Source organism: Corvus kubaryi, unplaced genomic scaffold (genome assembly GCF_017639235.1).
Source record: "Corvus kubaryi isolate FWS band 111438036 unplaced genomic scaffold, C.kubaryi_AGA036_p1.0 37398, whole genome shotgun sequence".
Lineage (NCBI taxonomy): Eukaryota > Metazoa > Chordata > Aves > Passeriformes > Corvidae > Corvus > Corvus kubaryi.
Genome location: NW_024581137.1, coordinates 55,473,919 through 55,495,559, shown reverse-complemented (window position 1 = coordinate 55,495,559; position 21,641 = coordinate 55,473,919). Strand labels below are relative to the sequence as shown.

Genomic DNA, 21,641 nt, shown 5'->3' with positions numbered 1-21,641 from the left:
GATGAGATATCCTTTCTCCAGCAGCAGGGGCTGGAAACACCAAAGTGACATTTACTGTGGGCCAGTGAACACCACTGCCACGGTTCCTTTTGGAGTTTAAATTAACATTTAATATCTTCTTTTTCCGCTAGGCTTTGTAAGATAAGCAGCTTTCTTCTGAGATCACCAGCCTAATGAAATATTTGACTAGACGAGGTAAGTTAATTAAACATCTTAATGACATGTTTATTAGCCATTGTCCTTGCCTCAAAGCCTCTCTCCCTCTCATTTCTGTATAATGGTCTACTTCTCTCAGGTCAGATCAAGATTTTCTGCATCAGCACAGAGGCTTAATGAGTGTTTTGTAAAGAGGAGCCTACAAGTGTTCACTGAATTCCTCAGATCCCTGCTCCTGAGGGGAGAGACCTGCTGTGGATACCCCAGGAGCACACACACAGCCACAAGGGCAGGCACAAAAGCACCAAGCAGCTGGGGAGGATCCATTCTTACAAGGGATCTGTTGGATTTTGGGGGCAGCTCCATGACCCTGTGGCACGAGGGTGGTCCCTGGTCTGAGCCTGTGAAACCAAGGTGAGCAGCACAGAGGGGTGTGAAGCACTGCAGGCTCAGTGTTTGAGCCAGGTGCCCAGACAGGGATAAAAGGGAGAGGCCGGAGAAGTGACTGAATACCCTGGAACAGAAATCTTCATTAGCACCAAAAATTTCCATGGATTGGGCACGTGCTGTCCAGGCTGGCCCAAGTCCAGGCACAGTGCTTTTACCAGCTGTGGTCATCACAGGGACCTGCTGGCCATTCCAGATCTGTCCACCTGGGAGATGTTGCCAGGGAATTGATGAAAACCTCGTTGCAGGGAGGAGTTGGCACCTTGTGGCTGCAGGCCAGAATTACAGAAAGGTGGCTGCAAGAGAGATGAGCCCACCAGCAGTGCCAGGGTCCCAGGGACCCTGCAGGGTGTTTGTTCCTTTTATTTTAGGAATGAGCCTCATCACCTGACCCCAGTAGCTTTAGGAAATCAAAATCTCCACGTGCTTTTCCAGGCAACTCCTGCTATGTCTCATTTTGAGACAGATCAAGCTGCATCTTAAGTTGTTTAGCCCCACATATCTTCTTTAACTCCACCCTTGATTTTTGCTCTTCTGTTCTTTTACCACCACCAGCTTTCAGCTGCAGTGGCTCCTCTTCCTCCCTGTGAATAATTCCCCATCACACACACACACACACACACACACACACTTGCACACTTTCTGCAGCTCCTTCAAGTTCTCCTCCATCCGCCTCAAGTCTCCCACCATGACTTGACAAGGTGACATCATCCACTGGGAACCAGAGAACTTAAAGAAAGAGCAAAGTCTTTAGAAAACGAATTTTTTCCACTGCTGAAATACACAGCCTTTGTAAAGTCAGTGTAAAAAGCAAAGATCGCTGTTAGGAAGGAATTTACAGCACCTTTTTCTGCACAATGCCGTATTTTAGCTGTGGGATATTGTTAAATGTAAAACTCTGGATTTTCCACTCTTCACTGAAGCAACAAAGACTAGAACCAAACAGCAGATTTTTTAATTCCTATAAAAGAAGGAAAGAAAAAAATTTCTCATTTTAAAAACAAATCCAAAACACAGCAATTTGTAGAAAAGGAAGGAGGAGTGTGGAAGGGTAATGACTAACTGCGTATAACCACCCTCTTCTGTTTTATCCATACTGTAAATAGCAACACCCCAATGAAAAGGAGCAAGATTTTCCTTTTCCTGCCATATTCCTTCCACTCATAATGCTGGGAGCTGCTCAGCACTGGAAAATATTTATGTCTGATGTCTGGGGCACAGTTTCCCATGAAAGCATCCCAGAACATTGCCTGAAGTTTAACAGCTGGGAGAGCAACGCCTACCAATGGTGACATGAGGGAGAAAAGAACCTTGGATGAGATGTTAATTAAATGCTTGATTTCTGCATTTCAGGTGGCACAAATCCAGACCTTGGTCCTGAACAACTGCAGACCACAATAATTCAGCAATGGCCACACTGAATAAATTGCATTCATGCTAAAGCAGAGCTCAGTAAATAAAAAAGACTACTCAGGGCTGGTAGTTACTCCAACCTCTTTGAGCTAGAAATTAAATTGGAAGACACTCTCGTTATTTGGTCTGGGTTTTTTTCTCCTCTGTCTGAATGGGAAGGAAAGTATTTAATAATTTCATCTCTGCTCAAAATAGGGGAGATAAGCAAGGCAGAAACAGTGACGGGGGAATAATCACTGTCAGTGGAAAGGACTGGAGAATAAGCACATGAATAACTGACTAGAGGCATTAAGAAAATAATACAAGCTTCACTAATTAAAGCTATTATCTGTGCTTCAGGTGGGCTGATGCATGAGGGTATTTTTCTGAATTTAGGCACCCCTAAATTACTTTGTCACCTGGATAAGGAATGTACTCAGGAACACAGCACATGTTCAAAAGCACAACGCAGAGCAACCCACTGCAACTTTGGCTAAGGAAACTCAATTAACAACCCCACACATCTATTTATATTTACCATAATCAGTCTTACTTTTGCAAGAGAAATATCAATTGCCTTTGACATGATTTGAAGCATATAAATTGTTGAAAGATCTGGGGTCTTATTAACTTCTCCAGTTGTCTCTTCATCCTCAACATCGACTGAAATAAAAGAAAATCATGCAAGAGTTGGATGAAAAGAGTTGTTTTCCCCAGCACACTCAGTGCCAGGGGTCATCAACGTGAAAATTAACACTTACTGTCTTTATAAAAAGGAAAAGACAGTTTTAGCCAGAAAGGGCAGATAAAAATACACGAGCCAGCTTTGGTTTATTATCTCTTAATGATTTGTCTTACCTAGAAGTTTATAGCAAATGCAATTGCTCTAAATCAACCAAGAGTTACAAAAGAAGCCCCTCCCACGTATTTATTTGGTCACAGCTGCTCTGAACAATACAAAAAGATTTGGCAAAAGCCAAACTGAAACTTGACAGAACTTACCCAATTCTAGGACTTCTTTCATCTGGTCTTCTTTATAGCCAGTGGATGTTGGAGACTTCCTACATGAAAATTAATCAAAAAATGAATGACAAAACATTCATTTTAAATGAGAAAAGGTGTTTGAATAAACAGTAAGAAATAGGGAGCATTCCCACACAAGGATATAACTTTTAGCTCTGTGTGTGTGTATATAAATATATACAAAAAAATAAATACATGGTGTAAGAAATAAATGGTCTCAGAGCAAAATTTTTCTCAATGGAAGAAAGCTGCACTCCAGGAGCTCATCAGGAAAAGCAGCCAGCACAGAGGAACACCCTGTGTTTGATTTTGGATTTCAGTCCTGTTTCAGCATCAATTTCATTTCATTTGTGTGGTATGACAGATCAGGCCATAAAATAAAATGTACATCCCTGATAGGGATCAGAGTAAGATTCAAATTAGTCATTAAACAACCTGAAATATCCAAATAATGAAAGTGGGAATAGGTCTTAGACTGGCTCCTTTACCTGGGTAGTTTTTTAATCCACTAAGAGGGATCAGTTGTTCAACTTCTCTTGTGATTTAATTGTATATTAACAATTAAAAGGTTAAAATTCATATGAGTAACTACTAAAAGGACTAAGCATTTAAACTTGGCTGTGAAGTCAGAGCTGAAATAAAATGTCAGATTTTTGGAGATGAGACGGGTTTTATTCTTCCTGTTGAATTCACACCAAAACAAATTCAGAATCAAGGAAAAATTTTGAATAACTATTTCTAAAAATGCTAGAAATTGACTTTTTTTATCTTTTTTCCCAAAAAAGCAATACTGTATCACTGGCTTTTGCTTTGGGAAAAAAAGGTATTGCACTGACAATCCTTTCAAAAATAGTATGGAATAATTTCCTCAGCAACATTCTTTGTACGCATGATATTACAGCAATGACTGCTGTCATGTCACATACTTTCCATGAGCTTAATTTCCTTTTCAGAGTATGAAATAATAAAAGCAGGACACAGACGTATCACACTCAGGATTTGCCCAGTTTAAAGGCATTTTGGCAGCTTTCTCACTGACAGTATTTGATACTATAAGAACAGAAACACTTCTCTTTTTATCTATAAATAAGTTAAAGGACTGAAGCAAGGAAATGTGGGTGGCCCCAATTTGGGACAGACAGAATAGAAATGAATCACCCACATTCTAGGAACTTCAGGTAAAAACAAATGGGAGGCCCAGCAGGTCAATAAAAATAAGAGGACTGAGAACAAATTTATACAGTGACACAAGCAGCACTGAGCTCTCACTGAATATTACAGTAATTTTATGTGATACAGAATTTAATAGAGTTGATTGTGGTGTATTTTACAACACAATCAGATCTCCCCTTGGTGTTTCCTAACACGAATTTCAGCTGAGATCCCCTTCCCACAGCTACTTGCTACTATTTCCCTCTCTCCTGGTCAAGGAGAGGGTCTTAATGGCAATAAATTCACCAATAAAACGTTTCTCAGCCAAGTCATGTCTCTCAGGCATAACCAAGAGCCACATTTTTGTTTTGTCCGAGATTGCACACTATTCTCTCTTCTTTCCTAGCATTTCTTTGCAATCAGCCCATTTCTATCTAATTTTGCAAGAGTTTTTAAAACCTTCCAAGGCCAGGTTGGACAGGGCTTGGAGCAAGCTGGTCTAGTGGGAGGTGTCCCTGCCTGTGGCAGGATGATCTTTAAGGTCCTTTTCAACAAAACCATTCTGTGATCCTGTGATTCAGACACTGAATGCTGCACTACAGTTTCTATATATAAATGAAAATACAGCCACTCATGGTACAATTCACATACAGCCCACCTGGCTCCAGTTTTTGTAGTGTTAATTCGCTCTGGGAAGTCTAAAAGATGTTGGTTCTACACCCATTCCAGGAAGAACCAAGCCCGGGATGCAAAGTGCTCTGAATTCTCAAGGCTGAGAATTCCCATCAAGCTGAGGAAAGCGCTGACATCCAAGATTAATGTTGGGTGTTTTCTGCTTAAGTGGGGTATTTTTGCAGGTTGTGTTTCTCAAAACAGCCAGGACATTTACTGCAATTTCCATTTCAGCAGAGGGCTGCTGTTCCAGGAAAATTTACTGTAGGTGTAAAACCATTCCGTTGGAATACTTAGGGAAGGGGGAAGTCATCCATCACGGCAGGAAAATGGGACAGGAAGAAAATATGCTTCATTCTAAACATACTATACAGTACTTTCTCTAAATATTTGAACATTCCTCTCTGGCCTCCAAGCATTGTAGAAAAATGGATTTACAGAGGAGAGCTGAACTCGCAGAGAGGGAGCTCCTTGGCACAATAATGGATGTGCATTCCACCATTTCCTATTTACACCAACACTCACAAGAGGTCAAATAAACAAAGGGGCTTAAAAATTAAACATCAGTACCTTTAAGGTGATTGTGGTGGTAAAACTTATTTTCATTGCCAGATTACAACAGCTTTTTTACTGCATGTAGAACAGGGAGACATATCCAATATTCTTGGGATAGTGAGTAAAATCTGCAGAGCAGGTAATTAAAAAATAACCTCTATTGCTGTTTGCAAAAGGGTAAAAAAGGCCATTCTCTGTGGTGCAGCTTGCCACTGTTTTAGGGCACAATTACAAAACCAGAATTACTAAAAGCAATTGTAAAGATGCAAAGGACATGATCACAATCAATGCCAGGCAATATTTTTCTACAGGGAAAAGGTCTTGTCATGAAGATTTAATATAAATTCTATCGTTTTGGCAAGTCTGGTTGACAAAGGTAACAGAGGCTCATACACTTAATTTCTCCAAAGTTCCTTTTTAGTGAAGACCTGCATCTGATCTGATTTGCACATTTGCAATATGAAAAATTAGCTTGTGAACAGATGACAGACAGATTTGTGAACACTGGCAGATATAAAACAGGTAAATGAGAAACTTGTCATTGAAAGGGTCATTTCTAACAGAAGTGGTCACTTCTGATAGAAACAGATTCCCTCACACATGAACAGGAATTTGTCCTGCCGAATTTTATTAACTGTGACAATTTGAAATCTTTGTTGAGAAGGTTTGTATGTAAAAAAGGGATGACCATAATCACAGGTTGAACTACAAGATGGTTTGAAGTGCCTGATGACTTGGGCTCGCCTGAACACAAAGCTCACCCACACGCTATGAATGAATATTTATCACCAACTACAAAATCAGAATTGTAATAAAAGTGGAGCTGCTTTGTTCCTACTGTCCTCCACCAGAGATTTTGGAGTGTGACACCCTCACACTGTGATTTCCAAAGAACTCAGTCCCACCTGTGTGAACTCACCATTATGTTCAGCAACTCAAAACTGCTGCCAGCTAAATGAACGAGAATCAGTAAAATTTAAGATGGGGAGATAAAATTCCAATAAATAAAAATGCACAGCACCTACAAGACACAAAGTACAAGGGTTCCCAGATTTTGGCATTGAATCAATTCACATCAGTGGAGGTGAATCCAACCCTCTGCTCCATTTACCATCCATGAAGTACCCACTCTCTCTGGTTTGGGCCTTCAACTCCGAGGCCACTTAATTTTTAAGGATGTGGAATATTCGTGGTCTTCCATTTCCTGTCAGAAACCTCAGATTTTTAACAGTCCAAACCACTGTAACCTGACAGGTATTAGCAATATAAATGATTTTCCTGAGAGTTAATATCAACTGTTAAATTGGGAAACAAAAGCTTATGCTGAGGATGGGGTAATTCTCTTATCTCATTATAAAAAAAGGTGAGTTCAAAAAACAGGTTACTGGTGAGCCCACAGAGATTTTACCTCCTGGTAAAGTAATCTGAGGGATAAATAGGGGTAAAAAAAATTCCTCATGCTATCTGCACACAAACTGATTTTTTTTTAAGGAGCAAGTAATTCCACAGTCATGGAGCTGGAAGATACCTCAATGATCCTCTAATGCAAATTCTCAACTCACTGACTGCTTTTCAGGCAATGGGCTAGAGCTCTCCAGATTTACCTCCTCTCCAAAAAGAAAGAAATGATACAGAAGCCGTTTGTCATTTCCAGCAATTGCAAAGTGCCTCTTCCTATGGAGTGCTGGAAAAATACTGAAAGGGCCAATGGCAGCCCCACAGATGTTACACCGTGGGCTCTGGTGCCATAAATCCGTTGGCACCGCACAAAAGTCACAATAGTTCATAACTTTTATTTTAGGTCCTTTTTTCCCGTCCAAGCATTATGTTATAAAAGGTGTTACACAACTCCAGGCTCTTGAAGGTTTTCACTCCTGATTTGGCAACCATGACCTTTCTTTTCATCCATGGGCGGCTTAAATCCATATTCCCCACAGATGAGCCCAGTTTGACAGATGTTCCTCTGCTGCTGGCTGTAAGAGTCAAACCCAGACTTACTCCCTGGAGTAAGGGATCAGAAGCCCTCCAGGAGGGTTTGGCTGCTCTCTCCAGGAAGGTGTGGCTGCACTATTCTCATGTTTCCTGCCTCCAAATCCACTCCAAAGCACGGGGGGAAGCTGGAGATGATGCAAAGTGTGGCTGAAGGACAACACAGAGCTCCCAGACAAAGGTGGAAGGAAATGTGCCAACGTAATTTACTCCTGGGCTGCTCCAGCCCCGCGTTCCTTTCCGTTCTCTCGTCTGGAACGCCGCACTCTGACTAAACTCCCACTTCCTAGAAATGCCACCCCGGCCCAGTGCATCCTCTTCCTCTCACAGGCGGAAAAACTGAATTAATTCCTCAGGCATTGCTCACACACACACACTGAGAATCCTGGAATAATCTGGGGCTTTCTGGCTGGTTTTAAACAAGATTGAGTCCAAAACGATACGGCCATGGGAGCTCAGACCTCATCCCACAGAACAAGCTATCCAGGTGGTGAGGACTTTTAGGAACTGCTCAACACCTCCCAGGATCAAAGCTTCATTACTCACCAAACTGCCAGGTGCTATTTTAGACAAAGCCATCCCATCCTACGCACCAATTTTGTACGTAACACTGAAATATTGCAGCCCACCAGGCAAACCATACAGAATATTCCTAGAAAACCTACTTTTACACCAAAATGCACAGTAGGAAAGACTGGAGCCAACCAAAGCTGCAGAGTAAATAATGTACATTACATAACTTTGCTGGAACTATTTTTCCTTTGACTTGGAAATTCAACTTTATTTTTTAAAAAAATAGCACTAAAACTGGAGTGTTGATCAGTATTCCTTGTGAAATGAGACATTCACGTATTAACCTTCAACAGGCAATGAATTTTCCTGTCCCAGTGTGTCAAGAAATTACCACCAGTGCAGTCCAGAAACCTCCCGGGTTGCTTGTGCTCTGCGTTGCTGCTTACACTGACCAAGGGAACATCAAATCCTGCCTGGGACTTGCTCAGACACTCATGGCCTATGTTCTCTGCCAATCTCCTAATGCAGGTCAGCACAGATTGTGGCTGGGGATGATGCAGGATAAAAAGATAGGAGAGGCTCTTTGCAGCTTTAGGCACTCAACCATCTGTAATTGACAGGTATTGGCTCAGTCCTCACATGGAAAATAAGCTTTTTTATTCCTGTTAATAACGGAGAGCATGACTATCAATCCTTTAAGGACCATAACGCTTTCAAAATAGTATTTTGAAAGCGTTATGGTCCTTATAATATTTATACAACAATATTTTGAAAGTGTCAGATATCGAAAAGAATAAAAACCCAAAACAACTAAACAAGCCTGAATATATTTGTAAAGGACTTAAGGGATCTTTCTGAAGATCTGCGTTTTTTTCCTCTAAGGATTTCCTATTTCTATAAAGATGTTTTCAGGGCCTTTTTTTTTTTTTTTTTGGAACATATGAGAGAGAAAAAGCAGAACTTTCACTAACACGATGGGTTCACCTGTACTGTGATTTATAATGCTGAGGACCAGGCCAGGAGCAGAAGGTGACAGATCTTGCCCTGTTATCTGTGAGAGTCACAGTGTGACAATGGTAGAGAAATCCTTAAATACATGGAGGAAATAAAAAACAAATCAATAAAACCTAGCAGAAAAACAACAGCAAAAGTTCAGAGCAAGAAAGAGAAAAATATTGAGCAGACAGTACAAGCCTGTCTTGTAAAAAACCCTGAAGGAACATGAAAAACACTTAAAAGTATTTTAACAGAGGTGATATATAGCAAGGAACAGAAACACTAGTCAAAAATCAACTTCAGCTGTGGGAAACAGGGAAAAAAATAGCAAATGGAAGGTGAATACAACAAAAAAAATCCTTATAATAAGGACTGCTAGAAACTGGAATGTATTATCAGGGGAGAGGTGTCACTTGAGTCATCTAAGACTGGACCAGACAAAACCTGGAAAAAGTATTACAGCAAATATAAATATATATAGCAGTGATTCATCTGCCATAGAAAGAAATGACCTTAAAAGTCCTTTTCCATCCGTAATTTCTAAGATCCTATGAAATATGAGTAATGTTCTGCTTGGTGTCTATGGCAATTCCCTAACCCAACCCTATCCGTGTCAGAATGCAGGGCACTGCTAGAAAAAAAGGCTTCTTACCAAATAACGAGGGATATTTTGGGAATGGGAAGCACTAAACAGTGCCCAGCTGAGGTGAACTCAGCTGAGAGACTCTGGCAGGAAGAGAAATCCTGGCTCTGAGCTCACTGGCACTTTCCTGGTAGTGGAGCTGAAGCACCTCGGAGAGAGTCAGCTTTTGGTTGGAAAAGGCACCTTGAAGCCAAGTTCCAGAGCCATAAACCAGTCCCTGGTGCCTGGAATATCCCTCTGCACTGGCAGAATGCTGGCAGCAAAGCAGCAGCTCCCAGGCAGGCTGCAGCCAGCACCGGTGGCCAGGCACAGGGGGAAAGGCAGGCGCAATCGGGGATAATTCAGGTGATTGCTCACAATAGAAGGATGAATGCAGAATCAATTATTCTCCCTGCTCCTGCAACTGCACAGATCTCTGCCTCTGGACAATGGGATTCACTGCTGCATCCCTCTGCTCGCTAATGGCAGCAGGAAATTTCTGTCCTGACGTCACGATACTCCCAATTCTTTGTGCCTTTCTGATTCTGAGTCATTCCCTTTGAGCTCCTAGGAAATATCCTTAACTTCAGGTCCTGATTGCAAAGTCCTTTTGTTCCCTTGGTCCCGTTTTACCCTTTTTTTTCTGATTTCAGTGCTCTGACTCTGATTTTATGCTGTTTTTCTTGAAACTGGGGGAGGGAAGTTGGTTGGCTTTATACGTGAAAACCAGAATTTCAAGCACCACATGTTCTTCTTCTTAACTACCAGAACAGAAATGGAGCTGTACAGACCAAATCTGCCCATCTAACTCAGCAAAAGGTGGTTCCACCCCACTGCAGAACTGCCAGCTCAGATTTACTCATCTAGAAATTATTTATTCAGCTGACAACTGAAGGGTTTCCACAGCACCACCACACCTTGCACTGATAGACTTAAGGGAATATGGAAAATTAGGAAAACACTTCAACTTCAGGGGCTGCAGGAGCAACAACTCCAACACGTTTCTGTAGCCAAGACCAAAGAATTGTTTCTCAACTGTTCTGAAGTGGCTTTTTCTTGCCTTTCCCCAATTTTGTTTGCTCAAGCTGTGAAATGGGGAAATCTTGACCTTCTAACCCCATGTAACCTTCCCAAAAAAGTCATTATTCATCGTGGGTTTTTTCTGGAAAAGCAATAGAAAGTCTTTAACGCAAGGACAGGCATCAAGTTCAACACCTGTTTATATTTTTACAATTTCTAAAGATCATGAATTCCATTCCACTCATTCTTCCCTCTGTGTGCTCAGGTTAACGATAAATATTCCCAGATAAATATTCAGCACTAAGGAGAATCACAGAATGATTTAGAGGCCACAAGGCCCAACCCCACCTCAAGATATCAAAGGAAGCAGAGAACCTTTCCTTGCTGCCATTCGAGGCTCTGGCCAGGATAAAAGACTCAGGAAAGCCTTTAATAATTTGCTTATCTGTGACCTGAGTTTGTTCCTTCAACATCATCTCTCCCAAGTTCCTACAGATCTTAAGAAACTACAGATACAGCAGTTTTTTGTTGGAGTCATGGATAAGACACTTGGACTGGGTACTTCTAAATTTAGGTTTTTATTCCCTTAAGAATCTCTAAATAAAAAGAAAAAAAACGAAAAACATAGTGAGTAATTCACATTTCACTTGGCCTTGCACACAACTGAGAGGAACAGGGACTCAACAACAACAGGTGAATACTCCTTTGAAGATGAACCATAAACAACAGCATCAAAATGACCTGAAAGGGGTTTCAAATTCTCCACTGAAGTGCCACTGAGACCTAAATGTCATTTTTAATTTGTTAAGTCAAATTAAATTGCTGTGAAGGAGCATGGAGGAATCACTGACATAATTCTGGATAAATGTGTGTGCACTGCCTGTACAACATCACCACATCCCAGCATTTAAAGGCTGGCTACAAGTAAGATGGAGACTCCCTTTTTCCAAGGAATCACATGGAAAAGACAAGGGGCCATGGGTACAAATAGCTCCTGGGGATTTTCCCATTGGAGAGAAAAAGGAAAATTTTGCAAGAGAACAACCAGCCATTGAAACCATTCCCCAAGGGAAGTGTGGAGTTCCCAAATCCTGGGCACTTTTAAGATTTGGCTGGACAGGGTGCTGGGTCACCTTGTCTGGACCTTGCTTTTGCCAGGGAAGGTTGGACCAGGTGATCCTTGAGGTCCCTTCCAACCTGGTGTGCTGGGATTCTGTGAATTGAGAAATTAAATTGGCTGCTGTCTGCTTACAGCTGGGGATAAATGAAGATTTGCTGCCACCTGTATATTGCTTTTCTCCTGGATTAATTAAAAACAAAAATTCTAAAAAAAAAACCCAGTTGTAGAATCTGGGTAGGTATGCAAACTCTACACCATGTTGTATTTTTTTATTAAATAACCCCTCAGGACATGGCAAAAAATACAATCATGACATAAAGAACCATCGCTGACCCCTGTAATTTCTTTCATTAAAAGGTGTGAGTCAAAATGCTGTGCATCTGCATTTCCCCAGGATATTTTGATGGCCAGGTATTCTTTTAAAGCATGGCAGTGGTTTTACTTCCAATTTTTTCTGCTATGTGTGCACAGGATGCCTGCAGACTATGCTGCAACAGCACTTTTGGCATGGGAGAAAAGAGAATGAAAAGGTAAAGCAAATGGAAGGAGAAATAAGATTTATCTTTAGTTTTCTATGGGAAACAAAACCAGAATTGCAGATGCTGTGAATGAACCAGCTGTGGTTAATATTATAGAGGTTTTCAGCTACTCATCTAAATACTTAGATTAGCATTTATGTCAGGTAACAGAGAACGGAAGAGGATCCAGACAAATATCTGCTCCCACATTGTAATTTTTTATTATTTAAAATGCTTAATCACTTTGGCCAAAATCTGCAGGGCTCTCAAACACTGAAGGATTTGGCTGAAGGGAAATAAAAGTCTCACAATAGCCAGGCCTTGTACTTTGGATGTTTATTTGGAGTCTCTGCTCCTTCCACTTAACTCCAGGAGTCTCAGCAGCCCTGCTGGCTTCTGTGGGCGCTTCCAGGAGCTCAGAGCTCAGCACGGATTCCAAGGCTCTGCTGGCTCTAACTCACGCTGCCTGCCAGGAGTGAACCCGTGTTCCTCTGCAAACAGGCTCTGCTTAGGAAAGGGCTCCCTCTCCTGCTCCTGCTGAGACCAAACCAGCTCTGAGGGAATTGTTTCACTCCGTCCCTGCAGGGACGGAGCACAGGATGGCAGCACATTGTGTGCTGTGCTGTGGGTCACCCCCCTTCCAGCCCAGCTTCTCCTTTTCAGCTCTTTCTGCCAAAGGTTGGGAGGTGTCAGCATGTCCAACTACATCTGAGTGAACCACAGAATTACAGAATTGTTGAGGTTGGAAGAGATCTCTAAGATCACTGAGTCCAACCAGTAACCCAGCATCACCATGTTCACCACTAACCCCTGTCCCCAAGTGCCACATCCACACACCTTTTGAAAACTTCTAGGAGTGGTGACTCCACCACTGCCCTGGGCAGCCTGTCCCAATGCCTTCAGTGAAGAAATTTTCCCTAATATCCAGTGTACACCTCCCCTGGCCCAGCCTGAGGCCGTTCCCTCTGCTCCTGTCCCTGTTCCCTGCGAGCAGAGCCCGACCCCCCCCGGCTGCCCCCTCCTGTCAGGGACTTGTGCAGAGCCACAAGGTCCCCCCTGAGCCTCCTTTGCTCCAGCCTGAGCCCCTTTCCCAGCTCCCTCAGGAATTCTCCAGCCCCTTCTCACCTCCATTCCCTTCCCTGGACATGCTCCAGCCCCTCAATGTCCTTCTTGTCGTGAGGAACCCAAAAGTGACCCCAGAATTGGAAGTGCGGCCTCACCAGTGCCCAGCACAGGGGGCAATCACTGCCCTGCTCCTGCTGCCACCCTGTTCCTGATCCAACCCAGGTGCCATCGCCCTTCCTGCCCACCTGGTCATTCCTGGCTCACATTCAGCCACTGTCACCATTACCCCAGGTCCTTTCCCACTGGGCAGCTTTCCAGACACTTTCCCAAGCCTGCAGCGCTGGCTGGGATTGTTGTGAGCCCAGTGTAGGACCCAGCCCTTAGCAAGTGAAGTTTGCACAAGACTTTGTTACTGGCTTTTCTCAACAGCTTTCCCAAAGAATTCCATCCAGTCCACCATGCCTCTGAGGCTCGTCCTCAATGAACTATACATCCACTGACTATCAAATACCAGGAATACACTCAATGTTCTCAGCTTTGCTAGGGAGCTGCCAAAGGCCACTGAAGCTCTCTTCTCCACCTCAGTTAATGCTGAGTGTGAGGTAAAAAACCATCCTGTGAGTGGAAAGGGTGAAGTGATGGGGCAGCACCACCTTGGAGGCTCAGTCAAGCTGTATGAAACCAGAAGTTTTAAGACTTTAGACTGTAGTACTTTGCCCTATTACACAGTAGTCTTTCACAAATTAAACAAGCCAATGCACTGTGTAATGCTTGCAGCTCTTTCTCAGCTGATTTTTGGTTCCAGAGAGGAAGCAAGTGCCACTCCGGGCCCACCTGCAGCTCCAGCAGATCCCCAGTTTGATAATTCCCACAGCCCTTAACATAAATGTGGAGAGACCTAATGTATAATTGCTTCCTTCTCAACAGGGCCTCCACACGTGGTATCTCAGGCTTACAAGAAATTAAACTGGAAAACAAAATGGCAATAATAATATTAAGAAATCTGGCTGCTGTTTTAGTGTGTAAATAAACAAAATGCCATGCCTCTCGCTCTTTGATTTCACCCAGAAAAAAAAAAATCTTAAAAAAAGATCAATTAAGAATATAAGGGAGAGAAAAGCCAAAAATATATACTTGGAGCTCACAGGAGACACTTCTAAAACTTTTATATCATTATGAAATCGTGCAGAACAACAACAAAAATCTAGTTTAGCATAATATTCCCAGAAATACTCTCACCTGTGACCTGACAACCGACTCTCAGTTTTCTTGAGGGATCTCTCCTTCTTTTCTCTCCCAGCCCCCGAATGTCTGTGAGGGGCACTCACTTTAAGGCTTTTTTCACTGCTGTCTGCACCAGAGCTTGGAAGTGATTTTCTTTCCTCAGTCTTGGCCCTCTCTCTCTCAGACAGCAGCTTGGAAAAAAAGTCATCTGGATCTTTGGGGTTGTTCCTTGGTTTTTCAGAGGCAGAACTGGTGTGTGAGCTTGGCAGAGTTTTTGATGTAAATTCCGCATTTGATTTTGTTGGAGATGCTTTGCTTTCCTGAAAATCAGTGCTTGGGACACTCAGGTCTTGTTCTTCAAGATGTCCTTCACCCCTGAGCTGTGCTGTGCTGCTGATGCTCGTGGATCGTTTGGAAAGCCTCCTTTTTTGGAGATCCTGGAAAAAAGTGCCATGACAGCCACAGATTAAAATTTTACCATCTTTAAATAAACATGAGAAGAAAAGGAAAGCTCTAGGAGTGATTTCTGGGCTAAACAATTTGTTATTAGGAAACAGCTTCTGGAGTAAATCAGATTTTTTAAAAAATCAGTAATAAATAAGACAAACACTTTCACTTAAAATTTGACCAGTATTAAAGATGCTACATTCCATTAAAATACGCTTTCCTTTACCCAAGAAAATCAGCAAAATACCTCCTAAAAGCTTATCTTGGGGTTGTACACAACTCAGGAAATCAAGATACATAAGATATTTCACTGGTGTCTACCACTGGTCTTTTTTTTTAAATCAGAGATATTTATAAAAACCCAGCTAATTCATTTAACTTCCACATGCTCTTCAGTATTATCTAAATGTCACAGTTAAAATAGTTAAATTTCTCATTATTACAAGCTTAATTTTACATTGGAAAAGTCCCTGTCTATATAAAAGCAGCATAAAGGAAAAAAAAAAAAGGGCAAGAAATTCTTAACTGTGTTTTGAGAGCACTTCTTGATGCAATATGGTCTGATTTGATCAGTTCTGAAACATATTTCGAACTGAAAGCAACTTCCAGTTCCAAACTGCCACTGATTAAATGTGAGGTCTTGGAAAACCAGAGTAAAACAGACACTGTGAAGGTAAAAAAGCAATTTTCATAGGAAAACAGAAAACCAAATCTGTCAAGAGATTTCAAGAAAGGGAAAGATTTATAAAGGAATTTGGTGACCTGAGATCACAGACATGCAGGGGCAGCTGCCTACAGTGTCTATTATCTGAAATTCTCAATTAGGCAGAACAATTTCCCTAACTCACTGCACCTTTTCAGCCTGCAGATTTAATGGATCAACATGCAGAAGTCATCTGAATACTTTATGCAAATGATTTTTATCCCAGCAGGCTGGATATAAAATCCATGGGCAAGCCAAATACTTTGTTAAGTGTTGGGAATCACCTCTGGTGGACTTGCTACTGGTCCAGCCATCATTCCCTTGGCAGTGAGACCAGCCCTGGGCCTTGGCTTCTCCTTCCCTGTGGATTTCAGCTCCTCAGAAACCGGAGCTGCCTTTAAATCCTCTTGACTGTCTTTTAACTTCTTGTCCCAAGCACAGGGTAAGTTACTGCTGTGGGTTGTCCCTGGGTGGCATTTTTCACTCCTGTGCTGATGTTTTCTGGGTGGAGGGATTTTATCCAGTGGATTCTCAACATCATACCTAGAGGGAAGAAAGAGGAAAAGCTTGAAACAGCAAAGTAATGCACAAGTAGATTAATAAAACAAGCTAAGTAAAGCACTGCTGTCAAATTAAGCAACAGTTTGTCTCGGAGTGGTAATCAAATGCAGTCACTTGTCACTCAAACACCTGGATGTAGGACTTGAGGACATTCTTTCAGTATCATTATTATGTGCCACGATTGGTTATAATATGGGTAACACAATCCCATGTTTACATATTTTGATGTAAAATGGGCTCAAACTGAAAGAGGGGAAATTTACATGAGATATTGGGAAGAAATTCTTCTCTGGGAGGTGGGCAGGCCCTGGCACAGGGTGCCCAGAGAAGCTGTGGCTGCCCCTGGATCCCTGGAAGTGTCCAAGGCCAGGTTGGATGGGGCTTGGAGCAACCTGGGATAGTGGGAGGTGTCCCTGCCCATGGCAGGGGGCGGGACTGGATGATCTTTTAGGTCCCTTCCAGCCCAAACCATTCTGTGACTGTATGACTGAGTATCATAGTAGAAAGCACAATTTATATGTTATACCAGACAGGTCCTAAACTACAACCAGCAGTTCCCATTCCTTCTCCATCTGTTTGGAAATTTGTTAACACTTTTGCTCACTTCTTCTGTTCTCCTGTAACTTAGACTGACTTTACTGACCTCTCTCACTCTTTGTTGAGATGTAGAACACTTATTTCAGTCCAGAAAGAAAGGCACTTTTGTGATGGAAATTATTTTACTGAGTTCTGGGTATAAATTTATGTTCTGTGTAACCCAAAAATGCTCACCTTCCTTAACACAAGGAAACAAGCCCCTGAACTTGTTTTTCACTCTGGGGTGTCATCCTCCATCCTAATTCATTGTAAAGCAAGTCCATAAGTTGAAACATCTTGTACCACAAAAATGTTCCTTTTATTTAACCCATTTTTCCAGGGGTGTGTCTTGTGTTGTGAGGATACGCTGTGCATGTAAATAAAGGGAGCATGATCCATCTCTGGGAGCATGATCTGCCTCTGGAATCATCAGGAAAAGTAAGGAATGCTACTCCTGACCCAGCTGCACATAACTCCTCATTGCCAAGGGGTGCTGGCTTAGAGACTCTTTTAACAGTTACAGACACTCACACAAACCTCCAAAAGGAAAGTTAAAAGGAAAGCAGACTCGTTAATAAGGAACTGTGCAGAGTCCTGTCTGATTATACTCTCCACCCCTGAAAGCATCGTTAACAATTACCCAGGTAGTTGAAACTAAAACTAATTTCAGGCACTGGCTGGTTGACCTTGGCAATCCCTGACTTTCCTTTGCCCAGAGGGGATGGCAGTGGTGAGGATGATCCAGAGCTGTGCTTTGCTGTGGTGTTTCCCTGACTGGTTCAGTTTGTGGGTTGAAAAAGAACGTGGCTGAGCCAACCTCTCAACCTGCCCACAATAACCCTTTTTATGGCAACTCTGCAGCCACAGGACAAGGGCTGATGGCTTTAAACTGACAGAGGGAGGGGTTAGATGGGAGATTGGGGAAGGAATTCTTCCCTGTGAGGATGGTGAGCTCCTGGCACAGGATGCCCAGAGAAGCTGTGGCTGCCCCATCCCTGGAAGTGTCCAAGGTAAGATTGGACAGGGCTTGGAGCAACCTGGGATAAAGGAAGGGGGTGGAATGAGATGATCTTTAAGCTTCCTTCCAATGTTAACACTGCTGGGCACGGCTGAGCTCTCACAGAGCAGTGTCAGGGACTCCTCAGTGGGAGAGATCCATAAAAGGGAAAGAAAAAGGGGGAAAAAAAAAAAAAAAAAGAGGACGAGAAAAAAGGAAAAAAAAAAAGAGGAAGAAAAAAGAAAAGAGGAAAAAAGCCTTTGCACTGCCTCCTTTTCAAGTGTTCCTTCTGAGCTCAACTTAAAACATCTTGGCTTTCTTCCCCAAGAAGAAATGACTTCATGGGTTTTTTTCAAGCACTGATGCTCAGACTTGGCTCCTTTGAGCATGCTGCATTTAGGATGAAGAATAAAACCTGATTAATTCCCTGAGAGTGGAGCTGGGAAGGTGAATTACTCTTCTCTGACCATTTTAAAAGCTTTCTATGGAAGCACAGGGCTGTTAATCCTCTTTGAGGCACTAACAAATGAAAAACTTGATTACATGCTATTTTCAGGTTTTCTGCAAGATCTGAACCTACACAATTTGTAACAACACTGAATTTAAGACAGCAAACCTTTGTCTGTGTAAGCCATGAATATACCTGTATTTTGAGCACAGGGGGTTTGTTTCACCTCCAAACCTGCTTCAATTTGAGTATTTCCAATTTAAAAGGCATGAAATCTCCTATTTCTATGTACTTCCGTGACTGAAAGATGCAACTGAGTTTATCAGTCTTCAGAATTGTCAGGGAACACAAAAGATCATTTTTGAAGGGGGGCTTGCACAGGACATTTTAATAATCTGGGAAGTTAAGCTTTGTGTTACGAGGATAGCTAATAAAAATGTGGTAGAGCTGAAGAAATGATAAAACATTTAACACTATTTCCCTTAATTAAGAAAAACTAAGTGAATAGAAAGGGCAAAGAGAAATAAATCAGACTGTACCTGGAGGCCTGAGTTTTGCTTTCATCCAGTGCATTGGCATTGCCATGGTCCTCATCCGGGAGGTCGGATGCGTGGGATGCTGAGCTCTTACTCTGAGGAGCTGACAGAGCAGAGCTGGAACCCGTGCTCCTGGAAGTCCCACGGTGCTCCAGGAAGTAATTAGTAATAATTTCAAGCAGTGTTTTCAGTGGGTTCTCCTTTGCCTAGCCAAAAAGAGAAATAAAGCTCTCGGTGACTATTGGAACGCTGTGTTGGTCTGGCTGCAGGGTGTTATTTTTACCCTGTACAGCAACTGAACATTTTAACTATTTCCTACAGTTACCTGGGGGTGTATCCCAGGTGTGACTGTACAAACAATCCAGGGAACTGGAAGATGGCAGCTAAAGAATGTCGAGAGCTCAAAGGTGCTGCTGTGTTAAATGAAGGAAGCACGACACAAAAAAGCAACCTGTCACGGCGATTTCTGGCTCTCATTTTATCTCAATATTCCAAAGTGTGGAAACTGTGCTCAAATGCACCTTTTCTACACTGGGAGAGGGTTTTTTGAAGTGGCATTTATCGACTTATATGAAGGTATCTCAGGCTGCTGGCCAAAAGCATCGTGTGCCTCAAGTCATGAGTGACCTATTTATATTGAATTTTAAAGGATAATAAATGCTCAGAGAGTAATTTTCATCTGCTGTGCCATGTATAAAGCTACAAGTAGAAATGGGCATGCAAGGATACTTCCACAATTAGGGAAGCACCATGGATTGCCTCACCTTGTTCTGTTTGTACAAGGAGTGCAGGTGCAGGACATTCCGGAGCTCATTCCTGTTATTGATGCTGAGTGCAGAGCGGGGAAGCTCCCGGTCCATGGTGGTGATGGTTTTCTTCAAACCCTGAGAAGGAAAAGTGTCAGACCCCAAATCTTTCCCTCTCAGTTTTGTATGGTGTGACATGAAACTTGTGGATGGCAGCAATTGGTAACCAGGTAACCCTCAGAACCTGTGCTGTAATGGTACAATATTGAATTATCACAGCCCACGGATGTGGAAATAATTAAGGTGCTATGTGAGATGGAAATTGCTGAACACAGAAAAACAAAAGCCTCTTTGCAGGTGACTTGAGCAGCTAAACAGCCTCCTAAGACTGATGGTTGGTATTAAGGGCCCTGAGCTGAAGTTATTCCAGCCAGCTTCAGGTTGGAAATCAGTCAGATCTCCACAGCAGCAGCTGGTTTGGGGTCTTCAAACTTTGACTTTCAGTCTGTGGTCAGCACCCATGGGCACCTCAGAGACAAAATCTATGTGCATCTCACTTTCTGGGAGGAGAGGCTGATTTATTGTGAGTTGGATCCCAAACTAATTTAAGTGGTACAACACAAGACTACTATTTTGAGAGAGAAAGCCCAGATTCCTTCCTTTTGAAGAAGTTATTGTCACAACAAAGGATTTATTTTTCTGCTGACAGAGTGTCTGGCTCAGATTTATGAAATTAAGGGCAAGTTGTGGTAAATAAAGGATCATTATCTCTGTAGGCTCTGATGGGTATGAAAGATGTGGGGGAAGCAGAAGCACAAAGGATTATCAGTGCCCCTTGTTTTGAAAATGTGAATTTGGAGACAGGATGCAAAACATGAGTTTTGTGCAGCACTTAATGAGACAGTGGCTGTTTAATTTCTGATATGAAACAACTCATTCCTGACACTGGGAGTCTGACATCAGCAGTATTTCCCTAGGATTTAACAGAAATACAAGGTCATAGGCACTGCTACACAGAAATGTGAAGGTGGGTTTTCAGTCTGCTCAATCCCACACTCCCCATATCCCTGTGTGGTCCAAAATTCCCTTTATAGTATTAAATTCGTGACAGATACAATGGCCTCTTTCCTCCCTTTATCTCAACTCCTTCCCCCCCTAAAAAACGGGTTTTCTGCTGAGTTATTACTGAAAATTGGGAGGGAAAATACAGCTGAACAGTTTCTCTAAAACTGTTACCTTCTGCCTTAAAAAAGTAAATAAATAAATTAGGCTTTGTATACCTCTTGCAAACAGAAGGACAACATCAAAACAGGTAATTCAGGAAGGAAAAAAAGCAAAAACAAATTTTAAAAAATAAAAATCCATCAAACTGAAACTGCAAACAACAAGAAAAACCGAACTGAAAGTGCGTTTCTTGATTTAATTTCCAGTCTCGCAGCCCTGTGCGAGTAAGGATGGGGCTTCCCCGAGCGGGAGGAAGCGGCTCCATCGCCGGGAATGAAAGGGCACTGTGGGAGATGTAGTCCAGCTGCTCACCCCAGAGCCTCCCACCCTTCACATCCAGCTGATTCCAGGCTGGAATAAGTCCCCGAGCATCCCTCAATTTTTCCAGTCCTTCCCATTTTCCCCAGTGCCATCCCCACCGGGGCTCAGCTGGGACAAAATCGAGACAAGTTTACCTTTCTACTGAGAAACTCTCTCACCAGTGATGCGGCCACTTCTTCCACGAAGGCGTTGTCCATGTTTTAGCCCCAAAAAAGCGGTTTTGGGGTGCAGGGATGCTGTTCAGTCCATGGCAGCCCGGCGGCATCGCCGCTGCCCGCGGCGGCCGCACCGCGGCGGAGCCCGCAGGGATGTTGCCGTGGGTACCATGTCATCGGAAGCGGGGACAACTCCTCCCCCTGGGAAGGGAGGGAGGGAAGAAGGAAGGAAGGAAGCTGGGCAGGGGTTTGGGATGGAGAGGGTTCGTAGCGAGCGGCTGGGTGGTTGCTTTAAATTTAAAAAAATAAATAAATAAAAAAATAGTAATAAAAATATTTAAGAAAGGAGTGTTCAGCTCTTAGAGAGGGAACGGATTTATGGTTATTTCTTTTATTTTTAAAGAACTCTGCGTAGTTATCTGCAGTCGAATAATTCTGTGCTAATGCGACTTTTAACCGACCA

At 42.6% G+C, this 21,641-nt stretch overlaps 1 protein-coding gene across 5 annotated transcripts in view; it reads right to left on the bottom strand.

Annotated features, from left to right (window-relative positions):
- MINDY4 (MINDY lysine 48 deubiquitinase 4) overlaps window positions 1–21,378 on the bottom strand; it is a 65,120-nt gene extending 43,742 nt beyond the window's left edge. For 2 of the 5 annotated variants that reach the window (XM_042043517.1, XM_042043521.1), the window contains exons 1-8: window positions 21,158–21,378; window positions 19,497–19,616; window positions 18,736–18,938; window positions 15,899–16,157; window positions 14,480–14,901; window positions 2,998–3,056; window positions 2,534–2,658; window positions 1,448–1,564 (exon numbers count right to left, since the gene is read on the bottom strand). In XM_042043517.1, the coding sequence (XP_041899451.1) occupies window positions 1,448–1,564; window positions 2,534–2,658; window positions 2,998–3,056; window positions 14,480–14,901; window positions 15,899–16,157; window positions 18,736–18,938; window positions 19,497–19,616; window positions 21,158–21,220 (1,368 nt within the window). In that variant the 5' untranslated portion in view covers window positions 21,221–21,378. The remainder of the gene's footprint in view (window positions 1–1,447; window positions 1,565–2,533; window positions 2,659–2,997; window positions 3,057–14,479; window positions 14,902–15,898; window positions 16,158–18,735; window positions 18,939–19,496; window positions 19,617–21,157) is intronic. The other 3 variants (XM_042043518.1, XM_042043522.1, XM_042043520.1) reach the window with 2 other exon arrangements.
- Window positions 21,379–21,641: the final 263 nt, after the last annotated feature.